Source organism: Frankliniella occidentalis, unplaced genomic scaffold (assembly GCF_000697945.3).
Source record: "Frankliniella occidentalis isolate FOCC.00 unplaced genomic scaffold, Focc_3.1 Scaffold67, whole genome shotgun sequence".
Classification (NCBI taxonomy): Eukaryota; Metazoa; Arthropoda; class Insecta; order Thysanoptera; family Thripidae; genus Frankliniella; species Frankliniella occidentalis.
Genome location: NW_026267197.1, coordinates 618,694 through 638,208, shown reverse-complemented (window position 1 = coordinate 638,208; position 19,515 = coordinate 618,694). Strand labels below are relative to the sequence as shown.

General features: G+C 49.0%; 4 protein-coding genes across 5 annotated transcripts; 2 read left to right on the top strand and 2 right to left on the bottom strand.

Annotated features, from left to right (window-relative positions):
• The first annotated feature begins 5,607 nt into the window (after window positions 1–5,607).
• Window positions 5,608–10,570, top strand: LOC127749579 (uncharacterized). The gene is made up of 3 exons (XM_052268342.1): window positions 5,608–5,928; window positions 8,217–8,386; window positions 9,129–10,570. The coding sequence occupies exons 2-3, from the start codon at window positions 8,381–8,383 to the stop codon at window positions 10,323–10,325; spliced, it is 1,203 nt and encodes a 400-aa protein (XP_052124302.1). The 5' UTR covers window positions 5,608–5,928; window positions 8,217–8,380; the 3' UTR covers window positions 10,326–10,570.
• On the bottom strand, window positions 10,555–14,244 carry LOC113209956 (cyclin-dependent kinase 4). The gene is made up of 8 exons (XM_026427732.2): window positions 14,002–14,244; window positions 13,468–13,632; window positions 13,210–13,378; window positions 12,987–13,128; window positions 12,731–12,898; window positions 12,480–12,640; window positions 12,259–12,394; window positions 10,555–12,174 (listed from the first exon to the last, which is right to left on the bottom strand). The coding sequence occupies exons 2-8, from the start codon at window positions 13,556–13,558 to the stop codon at window positions 11,947–11,949; spliced, it is 1,095 nt and encodes a 364-aa protein (XP_026283517.1). The 5' UTR covers window positions 13,559–13,632; window positions 14,002–14,244; the 3' UTR covers window positions 10,555–11,946.
• Window positions 14,245–14,321: 77 nt separating this feature from the next.
• LOC113209960 (gem-associated protein 8-like) lies at window positions 14,322–15,618 on the top strand. The gene is made up of 5 exons (XM_026427739.2): window positions 14,322–14,620; window positions 14,726–14,771; window positions 14,849–14,989; window positions 15,074–15,130; window positions 15,225–15,618. Exons 1-5 carry the CDS (start codon window positions 14,474–14,476, stop codon window positions 15,404–15,406), a joined length of 573 nt encoding a protein of 190 aa, XP_026283524.1. The 5' UTR covers window positions 14,322–14,473; the 3' UTR covers window positions 15,407–15,618.
• Window positions 15,609–19,481, bottom strand: LOC113209953 (TBC1 domain family member 15). 2 transcript variants are annotated; one of them, XM_026427727.2, is made up of 12 exons: window positions 19,236–19,481; window positions 18,636–18,716; window positions 18,428–18,545; window positions 18,165–18,357; window positions 17,873–18,069; window positions 17,536–17,792; window positions 17,223–17,421; window positions 16,904–17,121; window positions 16,623–16,820; window positions 16,327–16,443; window positions 15,917–16,223; window positions 15,609–15,826 (listed from the first exon to the last, which is right to left on the bottom strand). In XM_026427727.2, exons 1-11 carry the CDS (start codon window positions 19,350–19,352, stop codon window positions 15,930–15,932), a joined length of 1,989 nt encoding a protein of 662 aa, XP_026283512.1. In that variant the 5' UTR covers window positions 19,353–19,481; the 3' UTR covers window positions 15,609–15,826; window positions 15,917–15,929. The 2 variants fall into 2 exon arrangements, with proteins under 2 accessions (XP_026283512.1, XP_026283511.1); XM_026427726.2 differs by having other exon boundaries at window positions 15,609–16,223.
• Between the last annotated feature and the right edge of the window lie 34 nt (window positions 19,482–19,515).

Below are 19,515 nucleotides of genomic sequence, written 5' to 3'. Positions count from 1 at the left end.
GGGGGAGGCCACCTCGAACCCGACAGGGCCCCGGGTCAGTCCGGCGGGGCGGTCCGGCGGTCCACACCCACGCGCGTACGCACGCACGGGCCGAAAGGCTCGCCGAAAGGCATGCCAGGTCAAGGACAAAGACTGCGTGTCCCTGGACTATACCTGGGCCATGCCCGGCCTGTCTCCCTCCCTGACCAGTGTTACAGTGCAGTTGTATAGTTAACTGTAACAAGGTTGAGGATAAAATTGAAATAAATGATCAAAAATGTTACACCTGAAAGAAGGCATGCCGCCGTAGTCTAGTGCAACGCGCGCGGGCGGGCTTGCATGTCATCTCTGGTCGCTTGGCTCCTTCGGGATCATGCCCGCCCTTTATCGTTACCAAGCCAAGCTGCCAAGTTTAGCCTGTGCAAGCTCTCATAGCGCTTGGTAGGTAAGCAACATCACGCCTGCAGTGCGTGCGTGTAATGCGGGGTGGCCTACCCCGAGTCTCGCAGGCGCTAACTCCCGTAATTTGCCGAATGAATCTGAGAAAAATGGACGTACTTTCCGGACGACCCCCGCCGAAGAGATTAAAATACAACTATACGATTGTTGACGAGGGAGAATCGGCCAGCTCGTACATAAACATTCACCAGACACTCTCGCCTCATGCAATCTATCAGATAGCGGTTGCCTCTTACGTGTTTGGGCGTTTTTATGGGTGAATGAATGACGATGGCAATTGATCAGTGCTATCAATAGGTCAATTATCCATCTTTATTATAGAATAATTACTACAACGTAACTCGCACGATTCTATTAAATCAACCCCCGAGCAAACACTCTCCGCATTCATTCTCGATGACGAGTCTATATAGCCGATGGCACAGAGAGCACTTGTCTTCCTGGTGGTATGGACACGGCCATTCTTCTGCCTGGTTGTGTCAGGCTGTCCAACTCGAACACCAGAACGTTCAGTAAAACTGAGCCGCTGATCCTGGAGGCTGATGTCAGGAAGACCCGCGATATTCAAGACGAACAGCTGAGATCTCCCCGGGCCAGCAAACTTGGATGACGGACAAGGGAAGGACGCTCTGCCTTCAGCATCTTGATGCGCCCCCGCGCCTCCCCCTCCTGCGCCAAGGCGCCCCCGATGCCGACACCGGCGTCCTCCTGGCCGGCAGCCGTTCAGGTGGTTCTGCATTGTGGTGGTCGGGCTGGCCAAGGTCTTCCATCTGGAGGGCAAGTTCTTCCCGCAGGTCCCGCAGGATTCTCTCGTGCACGGCCGTCGTCGTCACCTCCTCGTTGACGAACTTGAAGAGGTTTCGGAGTTGCGCCCGGTTGCCTTCAAGCATGCCGTCCGCGGCCCGCTTCAGGACGTCCGCATAGCGAATCTCATTTTTGAGCAGCCTGGACACTTCACGGATCTTCGCGGCGAAAGCCAAAAATAGAGATAGGCGGGTGCTGCTAACGCAGGCAGGGTGGCGTTGCTCAAATAAGTCTTTTATGTCCTCCGGACTCATCTCAGAGAAATCGATGGCGGGCGGGGGTGATCTCGACATTGTTGTTGATATTTAGTTCACTATAAATAGAAAAGTTGAGACTTTTAGCAAAACGCCAACATACAGGGTGGCATTGAAAACTACCGACTACTTTACAAAATATGTAATGTCACAAATTCTTTGAGTCACTCGAAAAAGGGAAATGGCCTATCTCACCTTTGTATTCCCAGTGATAGACGCACGGGCTGCTGGCTGGAGGTGGTGGACGTGGATGACGCGACGACGGGGTCCCTCAGCCAAGTTTAGTCTTTAACAAAGAAAATGGTTCGCCCGCACCACTTGGCCCGTTCACTCGTGGCTGAGTGAGACTGGTTCTTCCTCGCTCGGGCACCCGGGTTATGAAGGGCTCGACGGACGACCCTTAACCCCTCGCTGCCCGCGATGTTGACAACAAGCGCCGCCCGCCCGCCGCTCCAGCTGAGACTGCAGATCGCAGCGGCGGAAGATTCCAGCGACGGGGGCGTTTCTGTAGATAACGCTCTCCAGTTCTTTGTTGAGGTCGCATGAACTTCCCAGTATAGAGGGTGGCCCATATCGGCGCCGTTCACTCTGCAGGCCATACTGTAGCGGATGGATGCATAGGTGTGTGCGGACGAGTTGCATACTCGCACGGGGCCGATAAAGGCGCTTCGTTGAGCGACTGCACTATATGCAAGCCCACCCGCGCAAGTGATCCGGTACGTTATAAACCGAAGAAAGAACGGCGCCGGTGGGCCACCCTTCAGAGAAGCGGCATGGCTTAAGTAACATAAATGATATCGAGCCAGCATGAGCCAGGCAACTAAACTATAACCCAGAGGCCGATTCCATGTCAAGGCCGTGAACATTACCACGGGTTTCTCTACCCCCCTTTCCCCTTTTGAAAATAAATGCACGCAGATGGGTGGTATCCAGCATAAAACCTCAGGACCGTTCTGCGTGAGAGAGACAAGGCGCGTGAGAGAGATAGAAACACCGGGCCGGCCAGGCCGGCGATTGGTACCGCCGCAGCGCCGCGCCAGCTACGTGACCAATAATAATAACAACAGCGGAATGGTGTAAAACACTATTGCCAAGCATTGGCGTAGGCAACAGAGGGGGGTACTAGTGAGCGACCATAACGCAAGGGTACGGAAACTCTCTCGGCGTTATCGCCACTGCCTATTGCGCCTGCCACGTGCCTAATACCTCCAGGCAGCTCACCAACAGATACACCACACCACTCACTCCGTGCACACACTCGCTCAGCCATGGACGCCACCGCATGCCCGATCCCCACATTTGTGATGACATCGCGGCAGACGACCACATCGATGATACTGTTTTCCGTGGATGGCATGGCCCGAAGAAACGGTCGCCTTTCTTGGTCACTTTTTAATGGTATGCTCGCGGTCCTCCTCGGCGTTCTCCTCGTTGTCCTCGTCCTCCCCGGCGTCCTCCTCGCCTTCCTCCCCGGCGTCCTCCCCGATGTCCTCCTCGGCATCGTCCTCGGCGCCCTTCGGCTTCCTCCTCGGCATCCTCCCCAGCGTCCTCTTCGTTATTGCACTTCATCACGTCGTCCTCCTCCTGCGCCCACCCCCAAACTTCACTCCGCCACAAAATGTGCGAAGAAGTCTGCGCTGTGCTGACAAGCGACAGCGAGCCGAGATGAGATGGCTGGCGTTCGTTGAGGTGGAAAAAAAGGACGGATCGTGGATGAGTAAAGCGACAAATACCCTCCTCCGCCTTCTTGTGTACATCGCGGAGGAGGAGAATGGGGTCGGGGGACGTGGCGGGCGGGCGAAAAAAATTAACCGCGTCGCTTCATTTGCAGTCCCGTTGCGTTCGCGACGTTTCCAGAGGCGCGAGACGTGCGGTGTGAAGCGGCGGGCGGCCGCGATGCAGTCCCGTGGAGCACGGCGACGCGGCGGGTTGCCTGCCCCGCGCCTGTGGCGTTGCCGACGGCGCACAGAGAAGCTGGGCGGTGCGAGCGACAAGGACAGTCCGAGGCGCTGATAGAGGGCTTCACTTCAACTTTGATGAGGGTTTTAACGACGCCAGTTCACATGAACAAAGATAAATGCCATATGCAAGCATCATTCTCTGACTTTCACACTCGTTTTGGGACCGAGATACCACCTATTTGGGTGTCGCGAAAATCTGGCGGTGGCATGGGGGCTCCCACCACGTCGCGTCACTGCGTTGTCGGGGTGCCCCCAGGAGCCTCCAACCCGCTCCATAACCACACAGCGGGCCAGCCGGCACCGAGTAACAAACGCTATATCACGACCTCGCCACCACGGCGCGCGAGCGGGCGGGGGGCTTAACTCTCACAAATGAGGCCGATTTCAAGTTTTATCGAGCACGCCTTTGCGATAGGCGCGAAAGCCTTTTAGGCGCCCTGCAGGCTGCAGCCCCGGCGCGGGGCGCAGTAGTGTGGCCTTGCGGGCGCGGCGCGTGTCATGCTCGCTGCAGCTGGCCTCCCGCCCGCCTTACATGGCCTGAGGGATAGGGATAGACTCCATCATTTTTTAATTCTTCCTTTTCACGCCGCGAGGAAGCGGAAATGCGAACGGCGCGCCAGGCGCGAGCGCGGGTGGAAGCGAGAGCAGCCCCACTGTGTCGTGCCGCGGACGAAGCGGCGGGAGAGGAAGTAAGTGTCCCTCTGCTGCCGAAAGGGGGGAAATAGACGTGGCGTCAAGCACTACTTTAAAAGTTAACCTTTAGGTACTTCTATCCGGAGCGAAATAAGCTTTCCCCTTTGGTGCCCAGCTCCATGGCGCACTCCAGCTCCAGTAAAGCCAGGGGAGGGAACGTCTATTCTTTCCCGATGGAATTCACAGCAGCAGCAGCGTGTTGTTCTGCTGGGGCAATACCGGGCGGGGCGGGAGCGTAGGGGGCCTGAGCGGGATCAAGGTGGGTGCTAGGTGGCGGGGCGGGGCGGGGCGGGTGCTAGCTTGTAGGCTCGAGCCCGGCGGGAGCTACACGGGTCAGGTTGCGCCCCGTCAAGGCCCCTCTACCAAACGCACACGCGCGCGCACACACACATACACACACGGCTGTATCACCACCCACATCTCACGTACACTCACACTGAGACTGTGCGAGAAAACACACACACACACGCACACACCAAACATGTACCGCACGAGTATTTAGCGAGATTTGGGGCGTGGCTTGGCGGGGCCCTGTGTGTACTGACTGATAGCGCAGCCGCCCTGCAGCCAGTGATCGGGCGATAGGCCCCAACTCGTCCATCACCCTCCACCGTCCCTTGCCCAGGGAGCTGTCACCTCACCACACACCTCACTTGTAATGTACCACAGGAAGAACCTAAACATATAGGAGAGTTTGCACAAGCGGCCCGGTCCCGCCCTGCCCGCGCCCGCAGGGCAGAACCGACGTGGGCGTAAAATCGATACACGGTAGGTGCGAGGAGACCGTAAAAGTGTCTATGTGCAAAAGGGGCTTTAACTCGGGCGTCTATGGCTCCCCAGTGTAGCGGCGGTGCAAGCGGTGGCACGGCGCGGCGGCAGCAGCTCGGCGAGGGAAAGGATAGCAACCATGTCGAGGTGATCTAGGCTAGAGCATGCAGGCTGTATAGTAGAGCGCGGGTGGCGCGCCGGTAGGTGGGGAGGGAGGAGAGAGAGAGGGAAGGGGGTACAAGAGCAAGATCAAGGAAAGAGACAGGCTCGCGCGGGGGCTCGGCTCGACTTGATAGACAGCAGCAGATAGACCCTTCGGCCGACCCCGCGCAGTGTGCAGCAGGGGCGCCGCCTCCTCGACTACACCGTACCGAGACGGACACTGACACTGCTTGCAATCACCGCACCGTGATCAGCCGGGCGAATGTGCTCCCGCTTCCGGCCGTACCTTAGGGGGCCCCTCCCCGCGCGACCGTCCGGATGATGAGGGTGTGAGGGTGTACAGTCGCAGAACCCGCGATAGCCTGGGCGCGGCCGGGGGCGTGGCGCCTATGGTGCCCGCCGGTAGTGGGACCCGGCGACGACGGGCCGGACCAGCGGTGCGCGGACGAAAGGGTTACAGTCCGTCCCCTCCCGTCCCGCCCCGGCCTCGTCGCGCGGAGCCCGGGCGCAGCGGCCGCGCGGCTCACCTCCTCAGTCGGCCGCTGGCTCTCGGCTCCGCTGCACGCCCGCGCTTCTCACCTGCTCTGCTGCCGCCGCGGCTCCGCGCCCCGCTCCGCCCGCCGCGCGCCGACCGTTCCCGTTGTTTGGCGCGCAACACCCAACCGTGCGGGTGGTCAGTGACTCCCCCGCACCGGCACCGGCCGGGGTATACAGAGGATATCCGAGTGCGACCCTGCGAGCGTGTGCGGAAGAGTGCGATACTGTGCGAGTGCTTTAAGTGTGTGAGTGTGTGCGTACCTGCGACAAGTGGAGAGAGATGGGACTAAGCCGAGGATAGCGTTAAAACGGTAAGAAAACAGCGCCCCGTGAGCCACGGGGACTCTGTGGGGCTGGTATCGCGAAGATCGAAAGCAACGACGCGCGCGCGGCCTTTGGACCACATCGCTTGCAGACACCCGCAGTCAGTCAAGGGGCGATTACATATCTCGCTAACCAAGAGGAAGGGTCGTGCCTCTCCTGGGCCCACGAAGTGCGGAAGACCCCGCGCGGCGAAGCCCCTCCTGCTGCTCGCCCTCCGCGCAGTGACAGGCGCGCGCGTCGTGCGCGCCGCGCGGGGTTACGTAAGGAGGCACTTGCGCCCCGGGATGACCTGCACGACCCCCCGCCGCCGCCAAAACAGCACGAGGAAGAAGATCACCGCCGCGGCACGTTTACAAAAGACTATAGAGCAAACCATAAGGCGCTCAAGTGGGCGAGGCGTCGTCGTCGCCTGGCTGCGGCGAGGCGAGACGCATGCGGCGGTTAACACGGCGTGCATCGCCTCACCCGGCCCCGGCGCGTGACGGCCGTTACCGTTACCCGTGTGATCCAGCAGACTGGAAAGGGCCTCGCGGGCTCTGGGGAGGAGGGGCTGCTGGAGCAGCGGCCTCTGGGGGCAGCCGATAGCCGAAGGGGCCGCCGGCCGCGGAGGGCGTCGCACGTCGCGAGGGAGGAGGTTGTCAACCTCTCAACCCGGTGACCTAGACCCACTGCATGCACCGAGACCCGGTGACCCTCACGGGCGTCGGGGGCGGAAGCGCCTAGACCGTGGCGGGGCGTGGCGGAGCGGGTCCCGGGGCGGTGCACGCGTGCCCCTCACCGGTCGCCGCGACAACAACCGGACCGGATTCCTCTCCGCCCAAGGGCTCTCCAGCGCGTGCTGAACCGCGCCACCACCCGTCACCATAGCGAAGCCGTTCAGACTTTTCCTCAAGCTGACCCCACCCCCCCTTTCTTCAATTTTCCCCTCTGAAAATCTTCCTCTATGAAGCTACCTCATAGCCAGAATTAGAATACATGGATGCCGCTGTGCCCCGTTGTGGAGCCCTTGCGCATGCTAGCCCGCACCACGCGGGTGTGCGGACGGGTTGCCTATTCGCACGGGGCTATAAAGCGCCATGGCTGTAGGCTGGGGACGACAGGCAAACAGGCAAACCCGCTCGCACCTGTGCAATGCTGGCCGGTCCTGTACGAATTCCTCCAACGGGGGGCGCAGCACAGTGGCTACCCTGTGGAGTAGGGAGCGGGTGGGAGGTGCGTACAGTGCACGTTGCGTGCGTGCGGACGCGGTGGTCGCGCGGGCAAGTGACCCGGCGGCGGCGTCGCTACATAGTACATACCGCGCCGGGGCGCAACACCGTTTAGCCGGCACACATGGAATATATTACACGAGGGGCCCAGTCTCCTCCCCCCTCCCCGCCCCACTCAGATCCCGCTCCATGATGACGTGAGATTGTTGCGAGAGAACTTAGTTAGTTATATTCACTGCGTGAAAACTGGCCAGCTCGCGATGGGTGCCAAACATTTTATAATTTAATATTTGTGGCGGTAGGGATAAGCCCGAGGGGTGCCCAACTGACGTATTTAGGCGTACACAGATTTGGTAATCACCGGTAATCACCACTCTCCTCATGGGCTTTTTATTGACAAATTTGTTGATTAAGACATGCATTTTTGTGCACATTTCAATTAAATGCAGACGTGATAGTTTGAAATGATGAATTTGCCTCTTTCACATGGACAAAAGTATAATCTGTCCACTGATGCAACTTGTAATCCTGGTAAAGATGTGCGTCTTTCTCGGGACAAAAAAAATGGCACTTTCGGGTTAAGTGTACAGGTAAATCCGACCTTGTATTCGTAATCTTTGGTGATACCCGGTAATCATTGGTAATCATTAATATTTGGTAATCCGGTGTACACATTTATCTCAAGTTTGGGCAACCCCCGGATAAGCCGGAAACGTGCGCTGAAATAATACCCCCCCCCCTCTCCACCTCCCAGGTCGGAGGTCACGTACTGGTTTGGCGCCCCGCGTGGACCCCATCCCTGCAACGCTCGGCCGCGTGATGCAACGGCGTGAGAAAAAGGCTCCGAAAACTGAGCGCGTGTGTGTTTTGAACGGCGCGCAGGGTCCTTCTCGCCGCTCTGGCCGGGGAGCTGCAGCTGATGCAACGCGGTCTTTGGGGTGACGATTCGCTGCGGTCATCGCATCGCCTGCCCCCCCCCCCCCCTTTCTTTTTCGTTGCCTCATGTCATGCCATGTCGTCTCGGCTGCTTGTTTTCACCATCACTTTTCTTTTTATTCTTATTCCAGAGCCAGGCCCTGCTGGCCAGGAGCCCGGCGCGGCCGGGGGATGCGGGGGCCGCGGCCGAGCGCACCTCCCGCACCACCAACACCACCACCAGCAACAACAACGCCGTCACCGTCACTGCAGCCCCGTGACCACCACCACCGTGGGGCCGTCTAAAACCGCAGCCATGGAGGTACAGTGCGTCCGGTCGAACGACATGTCATGCCGCTATCGGCCCGGCCCACTGCTATGGCCGCGGATGGTTCAGTGACTCCGTTCAGCTCCTCGCATTCCTGCGGTCGGAGCAAGGGCGATGCCGGTCCCGACCCGGGCCCGGACGCCAGGGGCGCCACGACCAGCTCCGCGCTCCAGACTGTTGTTGCGCGGTGCGATATGTGGATAGATCGAAACGACATCGGAAACGTAAAACTGGTGTCTGACATCGTTAATTTGGGCTGTCGTTAACGAGATGGGCTAGGAGGGAACCTGAACGCGCGGTGGAACGAGAGGAGCTCGCTGCACCAAGAAAAATCATGAGCTCTTGCAACTATCGTGTGGCTGGCCTAGAGGTCGACCAGAAAATAATGGTCGAGGCAAATATTCACCTAGTTTGTGAGAACCGAAAAATGCGGTTTTGCCCATTTCGGTGATCGTCTTCTTAACCATTATTTGATGGTTGTTTCCCAAGATAAACATACGGTGATTGCTACCAACAGCTTTTCATTTTTCTCAGTGTATGGTGTCGGGATGTAGGTCGAGCTAGCTTGCCACCTCATGGGGGGGAAGTCCCAGCGGGCTTGTATTCAGATCAGAGTTGGCGCGTAACTATGAGAACGGGCGGCGTGAGGCGGCGCGTCATCGCCAGGGGTACCCTCCAGTCCTCCAGGACAACAGACCTATGTACTCACGCTTGTGCTCACTTCCTCCTGCTGCAGGCGATGCAGGCCGCGCAGCACGTCTACGTGGTGAAGGTGCGCGCCCTGCCGGACCCGGCGCTGCAGTTCCCCTCCGAGCGGCGCTACTCGGCGTTGACGGTGGCGGGGCTGGCCGCCGGCCACGCGCTGCTGGGCGGCGTGGCGCTGCTGCTGGGGCTGCTGGCCCTGTCCTGGGACCCCTCGGACCCGGAGGGCCCTGAGGGCTACGCCTGGTGCGGCCACCTGGGCGCGGGGCTGTGGCTCGGCGCTGCGTCGCTGCAGGCCGCGGCCTGCGGGGTGCTGGCCTGGCGCCGCTGGTACGAAGACCGCTACATCGCCTGGTTCTTCCGCTCGTCGCTGCTGGCTGCCCTGGTGGCCGGCGCGGGCCTCGTCCTCACGGCGGCCGCGCTGGTGCACCTGCACGAGGGCGTCCTCGCCCTGCCCGAGCCCTACGAGCCCGCCGCCCCAGGACCGGCGGCCGCCGACGAGGGCAGCGGCGGCGGCTCGTCCTGGCTCGACCTGGTGGACCTGGCCGACTCCAACAGCAGCACGATCAGCAGCGGGGGCGTCTTCTCCGATCTCGTCCGGGACCAGGATCACGACCTCGTCGCCGCCGACTCGACGCGACACGAGGACCTGGCCTCCAGACAAGTCGCGCACGAGGACGGCCTGCACGCCCTCCCCGAGGTGTCGGAGTGGTCGGTGCTGCGCTGGGTTCCCGTCCCACTGCCACCCCGCGCCTCGGCCCAAGTCCGGGCGCTGGTGGCGGTCAACGTGATGGTGGCATGCTTCCTGGAGCTCCTGTGGTCCCTCCTGGGCGCGCGCCTGGCCTGGCGTGGCATGCAAGCCACCGACGTGGACATCGCCCAGCCCCAGGGCCAGGGCCTCACACCGGCAGCTCCAGCCCAACCACGCTCGACGCCCGACCTGGAGCGAGGTGCTGCCGACGGGAAGGTAGACGTGGACACGGACCAGTCGGCGAACCTCTCCGACGGGGAGTTGAAAGTGTCCAGGGACGAGAGTGGCAATCTGAGGAGGAAGAAGAAGCAAACCAAAAGTGTGGAAGACGGCGCTAGTCTGCAGAGGCGTCGGCGCGCCCCCGAGCTCCCCATCCTGGCCCTGGAGCAGCGCACCATGAACCTGGAGGAGCGTGTGGCCAGGCTACTCGGAGCCGAGCAGACCGTAGGCGTAGGCCTACAGAACATGCCTCAGAGCTGAAGTAAGCGCGCACGCCAGGCGCCCACAATACCTCAACAAAAGTTACCAATGAGACTGATATCTGGCTTCCGAGGAGTGCCAGCTGCAATCATACCAATAGCGGGTATACCCCGTCAATGAAACATATCTTTAGAATTAGAGGACAATATCGTACAATTTGAAGTATTAAATGGGACCTTTTCTATCTCTCCCAATGAAGGGAAGGGCCTGCAAAAAAATAATAACTCAGTTGTGCTGTGGTTGAAGAGGTTGTATTTGATTTGCTTTTAAACCCACAAAAAAACAAGCTACAATCCAGATAAAATTTATCAACCACTTTACTTTTGTTTTCTAAAAACCTATTTAGAAGTGTACATAAAAACTATTACAAAAAGATTTTGATAACATTACAACAATGAATCACATGTAATACATAAAGGGAGACAAATAATGTTTGTGCATCTTTTATTTTTCACATGAGCTTTCAATGATATGCCATGTTATTCTTATTTAAAAGGAAACAACTTGTGCCTTAAGTACATGTTCACCTAAGACAAAAATTCCTTAGTTGCTAAAGTGAGCAATAAATAAATAGTACATATGATACAAAAATATGTAAAGGACACAAATCTGAAGAATACCTCAAGAGAAAAAGATATGTTTTCATGCATACAACAATATTGCTAGTGCTTCTGTATGCAGACAAATAGTATGTTATGCAAATAAATTGTATACCATGAAATCTTGTCTACAGTAACAAATACATAGTATGATGAAATAATGCCAAGAAAAACCAAATTAAATGTTTAACCTCGAGAATTTTACAGAAGAGAGGTTGAGCACAGACTTTATCTCAAACAAGCTGCGCACAATCTGAAACAGTCAGATCGTGCATCAAAATACATAAAGAAGTATGTATAGTTCAATCAATCAACAACCAATGAGAGTGTTTCTCTTTTTCCCCTATCAATTTAAAAAGTACAGATACAAACTACAAACTAATGTAAAAATTGGAAAACAACCAAGTATTCTGTCAGTTAAAAACATAATTTGAACACCTTTAAAATTACTTATTGCATCTTACTCTTACCTACTTATGCAAAGGCCTGTCGAATTTTAAGTATAACTTATGATAACGTAAAACTTGCACTTAGAAACAAAAGGCACTGATAGTCCAAGACCACTTTAAAACTGGCAACAGTACTTAATTTCTCTCATATTTATGTTACACTCATCCATGAAATGAGATCCTTCCCATATGAGCAAAACTTTTCATTAAGATTCAATTGAGCAATTCATTCAATAATTTAAAAAAATGAACTCTTACAATTACTGTATACACATGGTTATGTTATCACAGACCTGGAAAAATGCGGAAGCCCAGTGTTATGGAATTCTACTAGGTAATCACAAGATGTATGCACATTAAAATTCATTCCATCACACAAGATTAAAATTAGATATGCTGTGTGATAGATATACTGAAACATTCTCAATATACTTTAGGAGAGTAATTAGTCCACGATTAATGAAGGAATGTTCTCATCAGGAAACTAGGCAATCACAGACAAGCTGACAGTATCCAAATGAAGATGAGGAGTGGCAATAAAATTTCTTTATGACTCCCTGGGTGAGATCAATTTCAATTGTCTGCTGACTCAGACGCACTACGACTGAGTGAGTTTGGTGTAGATCTTGGGGAGACAACAGGAGAAACTTGTGATTCCCCGCTGGGTGGAGTCAGCGAACGATTGGGACTCATGGAGGAAAGTAGAGACATAGCAGGTGCATATCCAGAGGAGGAGAAGTAGGGATGATTAAGCGATTCTGCAGTGCTGATGCGGTCATTTGCTTTAAAATGCAACATTTTCTAGAAGAAGAAAAAAAAGCAAATGGTATGAGTCAAGAAAAAAAATCTAATTATGTGGGATAGAAATAGCTGCAGGGGTCTTACTTTTAGAAGATCAACTCCATCATTGCAAATTTCAGGAACATGATCTTGAATGAGTGAAGAGGGGTGTCTTTGAAAAGCATTCCACAAGAGGTTGACATTGTCAGGCCAATCCTCTTCTGATGGAGTACCTAAAATTCTACATTCAGGATAAAGAAAAATCAAACTATGACCTAAAAATCATTTTGTAATTTTTCTTGGGAAATAAAGACAAGACAACTTACTGGAAAATTTTATCAAGCTGATCTACCTCACTTTGACCACAAAATAACGGAGATCTTCTGAAGAGTTCTGCCATTATACAACCACAAGACCATATATCCACTTGAGTGGCATAACAGCACCCAAGCAAAACCTCTGGTGATCGATACCAGAGTGTAACAACCTATTTAAAAATTAACAATATAACCCAAATCTACAACTAATAAATGTGGTAACCACATTATTTTATTTGAGGGTGTTAAAATTTACTCACCACTGATGTCAATCTCATTTCAAAATCATAGGTCTTTGCTAAACCAAAGTCAGCAAGCTTAACATTGCCACCATTAGTTACCAACAGATTTTGGGGCTTTAGATCACGATGAACTATTCTATTACTGTGAAGAAAGTCCACTCCATTCAGCAGTTGATACATTATGTCCTAAAAATAAAAAAAAAGGATATTTAAAATACTCAAACTAAAACATTTATCAAAGAAAGAGTGAGGAAGATAATAATAAAAACTCTACCTTGATACGGGCAGATCCTAATCCTGGGGGAGGACATCGTTCAATGTAGGTTGCCAAGTCTTGATCGACATGTTCAAACACAAGGTAGAGCACAAGTTGTTGCTCTCTTTCCATTGTTTGACCGTGACAAATATCAAGTAATCTAAAACAATAATTACACTTAGATATAAAAGAGCTGTAAGACTTTAAGAAATGATAAGTGTCAATCTTTTGATGAACTTACCGAACAATGTTAGGGTGCTCATATTGGTCCAATTGTTTCAGAAGAGAGATCTCTCTCAGCGTATTGAAAGGCACGCCATCTTCAGACAGAGGCACGCGGATTTTTTTTAAAGCCACAATGTTATCAGGATTTGATCGATCCCTTGCTCTGAACACTGTCCCATAGGACCCTAGGAACAAAATCAACACTTTAAACCCTGTCCAGCCCTGTCTGAGTAAAGCATGTGCTATCAAGGGCAAAATGAAGAATAAGGCTTACCAACTCCAATCATTGAAAGTTCTTCATAATTGTCATGATTTCGTAAGGGAGTGCCTCCCTGTTCAACATCTGCTGGGGATGAGCGTGGCATGATTGCGTTGACAACAAGACTACAAAAGTACTTCAAACGTCAGTCTCCCACATTTCTTGCTGCTATGGATAAGTCTGTGAACCGAAAATAGGAAAATCGTTTCTTTCGTGAGGTGTTCCATTCCTAGAACACTTGTTGATCCTCAACAATTAAAAAACAACTTTAAAGAGCATGTTAAAAGGCAAAGTCTATGGGGATACAATAAAAATTACAATAGTTCTAAGCATCACTGTAGAGATTCGCAGCGGGTTGATGTAATGCACTGGTTCTTGACTAATAGGAATTGTAAGAAAAAGTGGACAGAGGTTATGCATCATGACCAAAACACAAAATAAAGACCAGAATAAAATTGTAAGTTAAAACAATAAGAAGTCTACGTATATAAAACAAAAACAGCAACAATTTCAAGAATAGTAGCTGATAAAGTAGCACGGCTGTCTTACCTGGAAAATAAAATCCATTCTTCTAGCAATTTGCACAAAGCATAGGTACGAACTTCTGCGAGTCTAACTACATAAATAAATAATATTTTCGATTCCAAAGGGTTTCCGGGTAGCAAGAATAAATACGCTACATACGCAAGAATAAATTTCCAACAATATCACACAATTCTTCAAGTAATACAAGTAATTCTGGCTTTTGAGATAGTTATCTGTTCGCGTTCCCGCGGCATTCGGTTTCACTGGTTTCACGCACGTTCACGTTTTGCCGTTTTGCGCCGGAGTCCGCGGATCGCTGCACACAGACCGAAACCACGCGCTCTCTTCCTAATTTTACCCCCACTCCTCTGTCGTAATGACCATGACCACTGTGCTGCACTACTGTGCCGAAATGGAAAGCACCCACGAAAACAATCACAAACCTCTAAGGTTAACTTTACACAATAGTTTTTTCTATTTATAAAAAGAGACAGAAATGAACGAAAAGGGATTTAATATTTATTGGCAAAATTATCATCGTGCCTTCGAATGGCGAAACAACAGCCAGATGTCGCACTGGAAAGCTCGAGCTCGGGCTTTGGAAGTGGAGAATGCGTTGCTGAAGGGTTACATTCAAAAAGGGGTAATATGATTATTAAAAAACAATTTTTCTTTTATTAAATTAGCAATACTATAACTATGGTTATTTCAGTTGTATTACGTTTGAGTTTGATCTTTTCACTTGTAGCTGCAGTCAGGGTTCCACAGTGGTGCTGTGTGTCGTGATCCATTTGGTACATATTACTTTGAACTGCACTGGAAGTATACTGCACTCACAGTTGCCTACTAACACAATTTTTTTGTTGTTCAGAAAACAATGAACCATGTGCAGCTCAGGAAGAAGAAGTCGTAACGAATCAAGACGATGATGACTATGCTTGTGAAGACATTGAAATTGATGAAGAACTCCTTGCATTTTATGAGAAAACCATGAGACACAAAATAGAAAGAAGTTTGTATCAAACCTCTAAAAATATGTTACTTTACTCTTTGTATTTTTTTGAAGTGATTTTAATACCACATCTTTGTCTACCAGAAAAAAGACAATCTCTAGAGCGTAAGAGAGAAAGTGAAGACAGTCATAGTGAAAACGGTAGGTACTTCATGTTTTTCCAGTTAAGTGGTTACTTACTATATTTTATTTTTCTGAGTAACTCAGTTTCTTTCTTTTGTTGTCTTTCTCATAGAACAAGTTTATTCAATGGGTCCAATATCTACTTCACAAAAATCTACTGACATGACTCTGTTATATGGAGGTGATGCCCCTAAAATTTTAAGTATGGAACTATCAATGCAAATTAATTTTGATATGAATCGTAGCAAGTCTAACCCTCTATTATGGCCAAATATTCCCTTAAGGTTATCTTAATTTATTAATTTATTACTTGTCAAATATGTTGGGAAATTATGTGCATGTATATGAACTGTTATGTGAAGATCATTGAAGGAAAGTTTTCAGCAAGTCAAGTCCTAGAATCCCATTAAATAAATGATTATTGCCTATTATTTAACTGTGATTGTTGCCTGATATGCTGCTAAAGAACATAAACTTATGAATGAATTAAAATCAATTTTATTTTATTCAGGGGTTTTATTTAATATCACAATATAAACATGTACAAAATATTAGTGCTGGTGTTGCAAACAGAGGATGTGATCACAGAGTTTACGGGCAAAATGAAGTATAGAAGTCTTTCATCCTCCACAAAACATGATAATTCACTGAATTTCTATAATTGCTTCTTCCATAAGAAAGTTGAATACCTCCCCAATTTCATGTTATCTAAATCTACAAAGATCAATATAAAACAAAAATGTAAATTGGTAGGAATAGGAAGGGAACTAATTCATGCAAACAGAATAGATCTTAGTAACCTACCATCAACAATTAGTTACATGTACTGAAAATTTATACCTCGTTCAAAAGCCACTTCGCCCCCCAATGCCCCTAAACTCACAGTTTCAATCGATGAGTCATGCTCTGTGTGGTTGCTACAGTCACCATCATCATCCTCGATGCTGTCATTTTCAGAGTCACCGTCAACAGGATTTAATGGCTCCAAACCAATTATTGTTCTTACAGAATCAGGCAATTCACTTTCAATATTCATCAGCTGTAAGTACAATCCTTCTGCCTTAGACAATGTGCTGTCCAGATCAATTTTTAAGGAGAGATCATTCACATGCTGTACAAAATAAAAAATATATTTTAAAAGGCAACTAAAAACTTCACAATTTTAGAGAGATTGCCAGGATAACTCATCTAGAGACAGCCAGTAGATAATTTACCTTTAATATTTCAGTGAAGCCAGAGTTATTAGCATAAAGTGTTTCTTTCTCAGAGTCCAGAATTGCAGCACAAAACAGCAGATGAAAGTTTGGACAAGGCAAATCAGACCAAAACACCTGTAAATTGAGAGATGCACAGCGCAATTCAAGTTTCCATAAGAATAATTGATAATTAAGTGATTTAAGAACAAAAGAGTTTTAGAGGGTGGTGGTGACATAACAAAATCATTTCATTATGTATGGCATAGTTAGAATAATACATACAGATCCAGATATGGAAACCTCATTGAACTCACCTCCCATAAACGCATGATGTTTTCCTGAGTAAATTCTCTTTTGAAAAGAACAAGAAGCCAACGGAAGCAGAAAAACATGTTGCCTGACTCATGCTGATCCAAATAATGGGTGAACTGCGGGTCCAGAATGGACAACAAGGTGTGCAACTGCGTCAATTGCAGTTTCATACCTGCTTGATCCATATCAAAATTGGTACACTGTCGGAAGAAGAACAAGTGTTGATAATTTGAAAGGAATGGAACATTATCATTTCTTTGATGAATTTAATTGATTTACTTACAGTACGATCCATAAAACCAACAAAGCACCAAAATGCATCAGCCTCATTTGACATCAACTGTAGTAGAGGGGAGAGCAAGTCACTCATACCCTGCACATAGCCTAAATCAAAATTGTACATGACATAGGTCATGAGGATGCTGTTCAACAGGTCAACATTAGGATTGTCATCCCCGGCATAGAATGACAAAACTCTATCTGTTCTTTTGACATCTTTATCTGGAGAAGATAAAAATAAAAAATATAATCTAATAGGTACCAGTAAATTTTTTTTTCAAATTTGAAACCAATTAACTCTCTTTTTACAAATTGTTGCTCACCAATGAGACTTTTTCGGTCTCTAAAGTCTGAAAATCTTTCTTCTTGCCCAGGGGTCATGCTTTTCCACTGCTGTTTCATTTGGTAATATTCTTCAACTTTGGATTTACGAAGACACATTCTTTCTGCATAAGTAGAATTCCAGGAGTAATATCCAAGGAGAAACTTCCACACTTCATATCTCAGAGATGGATTCACACCCTAGATTTAAAAACATTATTGGGACTATTTAATTTTGCTTATCATGTAATAACAGGAGGAAAAACGACATAACAAAATAATGATATAACACAATTTTTAAACAAATTATCTTACACCATGAAATATAATCTTTTTTATGGCTGTCACATCTGTTACTCTTCCATCTTCAGCAGTTGCCTGTGCCCATCTTTCAACAGAGAGTGGAGCCCCCCGGGTGACAGGTGGTCTTGAGGGTAAAATAGGAGTTGCTTTGCTTCCTATGACTTCATACTCTTCACCACTAACATTAGCAATTACTGCATCTTCTTCCATTAGTGAGTTGTTGAGTAATTCTGCCACACTACTATCATCGTTTTCAGCAGGCTTATACACTGTGATAAAGAGATAAAAAATAGTGAGAAGTAAACATACTGTAACACATCAAAAATGAACCAAGTAAACATGTACATACATAATGCATCAGTAATTTTGCTAAATGCGCCCATAGTAGCTTCATATGGCCGCTGTCGAAATTGACCAATAAAATTCCACACACCATATGGTGCTGTTTCAGGGAAAAGATTCAGCTCTGCAAAAGACCGTCTCAACTCCTGAGTTTCCTGACTGTCTTCTTCCGCTAAATCATACAAGTTTCGATCTCTTCTAGATCTAGAAGACAGTTTTCAAATTAGAAAGATTACGATCAATATTTTATCAACAACATAATATTCAAGTGAGAAAACAGTTCTGAATTAAATGATTACCTGTAAGCTTTAAGCTGTCCCAGCAAAGATTTTACAAAAACGTCAGCATTGCCTTGGTGAAATATGAATGTTATGAAAGATCGACTCTCACCTCTTTGAGCAAATGTGAGATGTTGGCCATATCTATGGCGGGACACTCTAAAACTCTTCAAATTCACTGTATTTAGTCGCAAAGGCTCAGCCCGCGCACATTCTGTAACAAAAAAAGGGGTATAAAATATTTGAAAAATGACTCAGAAATATCTAATGACGAAATTGCCTACCACTGTTGCTACGATGACGAGAGCTTCGACCAGTGCTTACTACAGCCCATTCATGATCTTGTGTGTCTGAGTCCACATTTACTTCCGCTGCTTTCCATTCTATGTACTTGTTTCGACCCTTAACGGAAAAATAATGTTGAAACAAATAAAAACAAGAATAACATCAAGTAAAATTAAGAAATAAAAATGAACTCCAATTCTTACTCACATATTGCATGAGACTCAGTGTTCCAGCGCAATCATAACTTTTATGACTTTTGAGGATCACCCCATGATGACTAACCAATTCCTGTAAAATACATCCACATCATAATGGCCGGGCAGCACAGGAGAGGAGAATACATCGGTATCAGATAGATGAAAGCATGAATAATTAAGTTCAAGAGAAAGAGACATTATTCCACATTCCAAGGAGGAATTTGAGTACTGACTGTCAGCATGATGTCAAAATGGTCCCCTATTTTGACGTCTTCCATGACTCTTCGTGATGTCATTTGGACCGTGAATTGACATTTTGAGTCAAATCGGTGTCACGATGACATCAAGAAGAGCCATGGAAAACGTCAAAGTAGGGTATCATTAGAACGTCAGTGCTCAAATTACTCCTTGTGAGGGGTAATCCCAAAAGAAGTGTGCAACAAGGAAATCCAGGTTAAGTTGCCTCACAGTAAATGTAATTGCTTTGAAACATCAACGTTGGATTACTAGCCACTGCAGAGGTTAATTTAGCGGATAAATGTTGAATGCTCTAAATCTTATTTGAAATCATACTAATTTAAAGAATTGAGATGACGAAATTCTTACGTACCGTCCCTTGTTCTCCGGATTCTTCCATGGTTTCGACTGTCTCAACAGCTTTTGACAGTTGATTACTTCTGTTCATTCTACGATTTCTTCGAGCATTAGGCATGGACCTCCGGAACATTAAGGCCCCGCCAAGTCGGACACAATCACAATCACAGCAAAACTTTCGATAATTCCGTCTGGAATACGCATAATGTTTGTTGTTGTTGTTCTTGCTGCTGCTGGCCTGCGTCGAACGTCAACTGTCACTTCACTTGTTTGTTTTGATTTTGATTGCATCTGTG

Coding starts and splice junctions, on each gene's coding strand:
- LOC113209953 (XM_026427726.2), bottom strand. CDS start 19,352: ATGTTCCGGAGGTCCATGCCTAATGCTCGAAGAAATCGTAGAATGAAC. Junction 18,070..18,164: donor GGACAGCTTAAAGCTTACAG/GTAATCATTTAA, acceptor ACTGTCTTCTAG/ATCTAGAAGAGATCGAAACT. Junction 16,444..16,622: donor ACATCATGCGTTTATGGGAG/GTGAGTTCAATG, acceptor CTCAATTTACAG/GTGTTTTGGTCTGATTTGCC.
- LOC113209960 (XM_026427739.2), top strand. CDS start 14,474: ATGAACGAAAAGGGATTTAATATTTATTGGCAAAATTATCATCGTGCC. Junction 14,990..15,073: donor GAGACACAAAATAGAAAGAA/GTTTGTATCAAA, acceptor TTTGTCTACCAG/AAAAAAGACAATCTCTAGAG. Junction 15,131..15,224: donor AGACAGTCATAGTGAAAACG/GTAGGTACTTCA, acceptor TCTTTCTCATAG/AACAAGTTTATTCAATGGGT.
- LOC113209956 (XM_026427732.2), bottom strand. CDS start 13,558: ATGCCACGCTCATCCCCAGCAGATGTTGAACAGGGAGGCACTCCCTTA. Junction 12,899..12,986: donor TAGGATCTGCCCGTATCAAG/GTAGAGTTTTTA, acceptor TTTTATTTTTAG/GACATAATGTATCAACTGCT. Junction 12,175..12,258: donor ATGGAGTTGATCTTCTAAAA/GTAAGACCCCTG, acceptor TTCTTCTTCTAG/AAAATGTTGCATTTTAAAGC.